The sequence below is a fragment of the Paramormyrops kingsleyae genome, chromosome 23 (genome assembly GCF_048594095.1).
Source record: "Paramormyrops kingsleyae isolate MSU_618 chromosome 23, PKINGS_0.4, whole genome shotgun sequence".
NCBI lineage: Eukaryota > Metazoa > Chordata > Actinopteri > Osteoglossiformes > Mormyridae > Paramormyrops > Paramormyrops kingsleyae.
Genome location: NC_132819.1, coordinates 10952369 through 10958492, shown reverse-complemented (window position 1 = coordinate 10958492; position 6124 = coordinate 10952369). Strand labels below are relative to the sequence as shown.

The 6124-nt window shown below is 43.7% G+C and overlaps 1 protein-coding gene across 1 annotated transcript; it reads right to left on the bottom strand.

Moving 5' to 3' along the window:
• Positions 1-258: 258 nt before the first annotated feature.
• paqr7a (progestin and adipoQ receptor family member VII, a) lies at positions 259-5287 on the bottom strand. The gene is made up of 3 exons (XM_023803992.2): positions 4692-5287; positions 4415-4589; positions 259-3369 (listed from the first exon to the last, which is right to left on the bottom strand). The coding sequence occupies exon 3, from the start codon at positions 3342-3344 to the stop codon at positions 2283-2285; it is 1062 nt and encodes a 353-aa protein (XP_023659760.2). The 5' UTR covers positions 3345-3369; positions 4415-4589; positions 4692-5287; the 3' UTR covers positions 259-2282.
• Between the last annotated feature and the right edge of the window lie 837 nt (positions 5288-6124).

Sequence of the window (6124 nt, the reverse complement as noted above, 5' to 3'; positions counted from 1 at the left end):
TGAATTTTTTTTTGTTTCTGGAATATTTTTCTTTGCTTTTCATTTTTGTTTTTTTTGCTTTTGGAATGCTTTATTGCTTCTGACTTTTGGCACTGTTTTAACGGGTGGGCGGGCCTTAGCAGCTTACACGTCTATTGGTCAGCTGGAATTTGGAGTGAACACGCCTTTATCCATCTGAGCACGCCCACTCCATGACGCTTCAGAACATCGCAACATGGCGGGAAGCTCCGGAGCCACTTTACAGCATGGAATTGCATCTTTGCAGTTCTATAATAGTGTACTTTTATTTGGAATCGGTGTATGCAACACATATTTCGCGTTCATAAAATGTCACCAACCTATCCAGTTCAGTAACTTTGCTATTCCAGCAAGCTGACCAGGGAAGTTTCTAGCTATTGAAAAGATGAGGGGCTAAATCAAGTTTACGTGGGGCACCCGCCAACAGTTTACACCTGGAAGAGCAGATCCTGTTTTCAAGGTTTGGGCCTCCAAAGGTACAAAATATGTTACGGATTTACTGTATATCACACTGATTTAGACAAGATAATATCATGTGAAGAGCTGAGAAGCAAACATAAACTTTTTAACAAGTATCTTCAATATACAAATATATACAAAAAACAGAAACATGCTAAAGAAACCTCAACACAAGTTGAGGTCATTTAAGGAAAGAAATTACATGAGACCATTATAATTCATTAATATTTCTATCAGTGGAAAATTCACAGTATAAACTGGTGGTATAGAGGGAAGATTTAAAGTCTGAAATTACAGAGGAAAATCGCCTGTGCTAAAGTTGTATTACTGCAATACAATTGGCTAATGGAAACATAGGTCATACCGGAGAAATTTAATAAAATTATTCTAGATGTTTGTCTTATGTGTAATGAAGTGAAAGGAACTCTGTTCTATTGTGTCTGGGAGTTCAGAAAAATTTGAAAATTTTAGGAGGATGGGAAAAATAATATCTAAACCAATCCTACCGGCTCCTAAACTTTTTCTTTTTGGTTTATACACAGAGATATATAAATACAATAAGAATGAATGGACCACTGATGTAGCACAAACCTGGGAGAAAAGTGTTCCTGTTTGCCTGTTGTTTATGTTAATTTTGTTTGGAAAACTCAATATAAATGTTTAAAAAGCATGACAATATAAACACTGGAAGAAAATCTTTACATCAAAATTCCCAGGATAAAGCATATTATATAACTATGATTTATACAGAAAAAGGTATAGTCATAAAAAACACTGATAATTTTAAGACTTTGTGCCTCGTTCTGCTCTGTGTGACTGCTGCCAGGCTGGGAATAAAAAAATCCATTCAATACATAAATGTCCAATAAGAAACCCATTAGGGAGACACAATGTTTAGAGACCACAATTTACTGCCGTACTGAACAAAGAGTTTGGAAGATCACTGTCAAAGCCTCTATTACCAGCCCAATTGAGCACACAGCAAAGGTTGAATAGAGACAGACAGCTGAACTCTCCCTTGATAAGAAACAGTCAGAGAGTTCACACAATATTTGTTTATTACTCTTGTACCTTCCAAAATTGGTATCAGCTTTCGGGCAATGTCAGTGTGTGACATGGACTTTATGAAGAACAGATAACAGTGCCTAGGGACAGAGGCACATGAACAGGGACAGAGGCCCCTTACGATGGGAAGGGGGCTTGGCAATGGTAAAAGCTGTCAATTAGGGGGCCTTTTCCAGACCCCTTTTTAACAAACGCTGCTGGGAAAACAGATGCATTAAGGTGTGACGTCTGTGAAAAGCAAAATGGCTGATTAAACACATCCCGGGGAGGAAGCGGTTAAAGTTGAGTGATGTTATCACAGGATGTGGTTGTTTACATTCAGCTGACTAGTGGCACATCCAGGCTCAATGAGCATTCAGCCCCCATAGATTTTACTCAGATAATGTGTGCTTCTAAAAACATTATGTTTTGCCGATTCAAGCTCAGTGTTGGCTCATGGTACCTGATGCAACCTTGACAGTCTATAGCAAGCACCCGAGCTTCTACATCTAAAAACGATCTACATGGCATGACACAAGACACACAAGCAGCCCATCTGCTCATACAGATTGATTCAAGCTAACGGAGGACAAACAGAGCTATCACCGAAGAAGGTTTTTTTACACTGAGGGACAGTGCTCTTTGGACTCAAAGGTGTTTAGTATACCTAGTGCTTATCTAAGTTTTTAAAGTTCTAAAAGTTTTAAAAGTCCAGTGAAAGTTCATGGGGCCTTAGGGGGCTCAATGGAGTCACACCCCCACTACTCATGTTTGCCGTCTCTGCTCCTTAGCAAGTGGCTCACCTTGCTGGTCATGCCGATCGCGACGGATGTGCAAACGAGCGCCACAGCCACAAACAGGCAGACGAGAAAGGCGGGCTCCCCATCTCCATGGAGACGAAGGTACAGCATGCGGCGGCCCCGGTAGTCCAGGTGCGAGGCCTGCAGCTGGCACAGGGTGCAGAGGACCAGCAGCGTGTGGAAGAGCTGGTGGCCCTGACCCAGGAAGTCACAGCGTCCGGCCAGCCAGCGCTCAGGCAGCAGCAGAGTGAAGAAGAGGGCGCTGGCCAGGAAGAAGCCCACCTGCCCGGCGTGGAAGAGGGCAGCAGGGTCCTGCTCACACGCCGGCAGGCAACCCCACAGGCGCCAGAACACCGGGCTGGTGTCCCAGGCATAGGCCAAGGCAGACGGCAGCACCTGGCCCAGCTTGCGTATGGAGCTTGGAGAGCTATGACTGCAGTACTTTCCAAAGCAGCAGCCGAAGCAGGAGAAGCAGCAAAGCAGAGCCGCCACTGGCATGAACGGGCCAAGCAGCCAGTGGGGCCAATCGTCCGGCACCGCGTAGTGGAAATGCACCGCGGCACTGCCGTACTGGTAAAGGGCCACGCCCACGTAGTCTAGGAAGAAGAGGGCGTAGTGAGTGAGCTCGGAGCGGGGCGCAAGGAGGTGGGCGACTGCGCTAAAGCTCATGTAGCAGAAAGAGGACAAGAGAAGGATGAGAAGAGGCCAGGAATGGGCATCGCCAGCGAAGTCCACCACCTCTGCCAACTCCCTGAACCACACCAGGACCAGCAGCGCCCCCAGCAGGTGTGTCCACACGTTGACCGTCTCGTTGTGGCGCCGGAAGAGGGACAGGAGATAGTAGCGCCAGTCCTGGTGCAGTGGCCGGTAGCCTGTGAGGACGTGACGCTCCCTGAAGAAGTGGGGCACCTCACTGTCCCTCAGGGTGGCTGGCAGGCAGGGCACCACCGTCACCAGCCTGTGGGTCACCTGCTGCTGGGACACGGGCAGACGGCCCTTCCTCTCCATGGCAACAGTCACCATGACCGCTCGATCAGGTGGGCTCAGCCTAAATAAAAAATGCAGAAGTCATAACTAAGAAGTACACAATGTATACATACTATTCTATAGAATATAATTCATAGATGTAATCTGTTTTGTGAAGAAAAAAATGAAGCACAATTTGAGCAACCTTATGCATTGGGTGTCTTCAAAGGTTTGACATGGTAGAGCCTGAAGCAAAGGCATGAAAGGAACATTTTTCACTCAACCAGTCTGAGAACCTGTCACTGATTTCAAAGAAATCTGCAATCTGTGCTGGATTCTGGCCCCCCAGGACCAGAACTAGGGAACCCTGCTGTACAGACCGGCATACTTTCCATGTTTAAGCTGAAGCAGTGAAAGACACTGTGTTTGTCAGCGTTATCAAGGGGAAATCTTTAGCTGTGCAGTTTCCCAGTTCAAGAGTCATTGCTTCTGATAGCAGAGCATTGATACAACATCAGACAAAGTGCAACGTCAGACAAGAGCAAGTAAAGACGTCTTTCACAGAATATTCTACTCATTTATTATTAGTACATAGGTGTAGAGGAAAACGGTCCCTCTCTACCTTCAGATAATAAAATTTATTTTTAAATTCTTGACTATTTCACAAATATAAGTTGTACATGTAGTGTATAAATCTGAAAAAAATGAGTGTTATTATTCAACATAATTTTCTTTAGTGTGCATCATAAATGGCACTAATATACATCAAAATCTATACGAGCTTCGTTAATAGACTACTTCTATTGTAAATGTGGATTTTGAGAATTCTGCCTTACTTGTCAGGGGACGAGGACAAAACATAACTTAATGTCTATAAAATTGAACTAAACCGTGCATCCAGTTCACTTCGTATCGTGCCTAAATAAAAATAACTATGTAAATTCGCTAAAATTCTAAAGGTTACTTAGGGATGTCAAGCCACTTTTATACATTCATCTATCATCTGTCACTGCCATCCACCTAATAAAGAATCGCACGCCCAAAATGTGACAAATGTGATATGTAAAGCGCTGATTCATATTTTGGCACCGTTAAGTTTGAAGTACTATGAATAACTCGATCTATACCTTAGTACTGCTGTATGCTGCAGAAGAAGCCGCTCCTCTGCGGTCGCACTTCGCTTGCAGTGCCCTGCGCTCTCCACCCAGGGACCAGGCTCGCAGCCCGCACTGTCATCCAGCGGGGCGGGCACAGGACGTTCAACAGCGTGAACCGCTGCTCAAGGCTGCAGTGAAATCGCTGCTGGAAGGTGCAGCAATGGGCATGAAACGGATAACACTTTTTAACAGATTGCAAGACTTTGATAAATAAGTAAATGCAAACGTAGGCGTGCCTGCGTCGCACCGTAACCCGCGATGTCCTCCACACTCCGCCAACCCGGAAAGCGAAAAAACCGGGGGCGGGTGGGCGGTGGTGTCATGAAAGTTTGCTGTATTCTGCTTTTATCTAATTTTGTAGTTCTTAACCCAAACCAATGATAGCTTAAATGTTAATAAAATCGGGCTTTGCATCTGTTGTTGTATTAGGCCTACTAATTGCCGGCTTGTGGGCTTTCGTTGATTTTTTTTTTTCTTATTTTACTGTTAATCGGTATCAGAAATTATATTTTCAGCTCGAATGCATAATATAAATCTATAGGCGTAGTTTATCATTTTAAGTAAATATCTATACAGACGCTCCTCTACTTATGAACTTTCAGAAATACGAACAAAAAGTCCAAATTGTGATGATTAGGCTCCCGTTTCCTGTCCGTAACATCAATTTATTTTTTTTCTGCGCGCCAGTTCCGCCTAGTACGACTTCTGGCCGCTACTCCCGCCGCGCAGCAGCGTAGCGTGCGGACTCCCAGCATCCTAGTTCTTTGTAGGCCTACTTGCGTCTACCGTTAAAATGATGTTGAATAACGACTTACGAACATTTCAAGTTACGAACGGCCGTTCGGAACGTATCTCATTCGTAAGTAGAGGAGCGTATGTAGTTTTATATAGCTGAATAATACAACACTTTTTTTTTTAGATATTTATAGGCTACTGCCGTGACCATTTAGAGTTCACTATCTATGATACTTCATGTCCATACATGGTCTGTTGTGTTATTATGTCTTGTGTGATGTCCTATGTCCAATAGTATTCATATGTCAATTTTTGCCACTACAGTCACTTTAAAACATCACTGGGATGTTCATATCCAGCCTCGCCTTATCCGTATTAACTGCACTGGTGGTTGCATTTACTGCACCTTGCGCTATTTGTGGTATTTCATTCCCATACAGGGTTTATCGCATGGGCGTAATTTCCAGGGGGGTTAGGGGGGTCATGACCCCCCCCCCCCCCCAATAATCAGATCCAGCCAATATAACCCCCCCAATAATCATGTTTCCCCTGTAATGGGTGGAGACCTCGACCCCCCCAATGTTCCAGCCAAAGTTACGCCCTTGGTTTATCGTGTTATTAAGTTATGTACTTTGCAATGTCTTACGTCCAAAATTGTACATATGTCAATTTTTCTTCTACACTGCACTCTAGTTATGCCTGTGTATTATGATGTAATTATGTAATGTCCTGTATGATGTCTTATGTCCAAGTTGTTCATATGTCAATTTTTCTTCTACTCAGCACACCTTAATTTACATTTTTAATTACTCGTTATTGTGAATGCACTGTTTGGACTGTTGTTGTACTCTGTATAATGACAATAAAGGAATTAAATCTGATCTTAATTGTAGTTCTAATCAAAAACTCCTACGACAGCAGAAACTCACTGAAAGATACATTAAC

Excerpts from the sequence above, each read along its gene's own strand:
- paqr7a (XM_023803992.2), bottom strand. The coding sequence starts at position 3,344 with ATGGTGACTGTTGCCATGGAGAGGAAGGGCCGTCTGCCCGTGTCCCAG.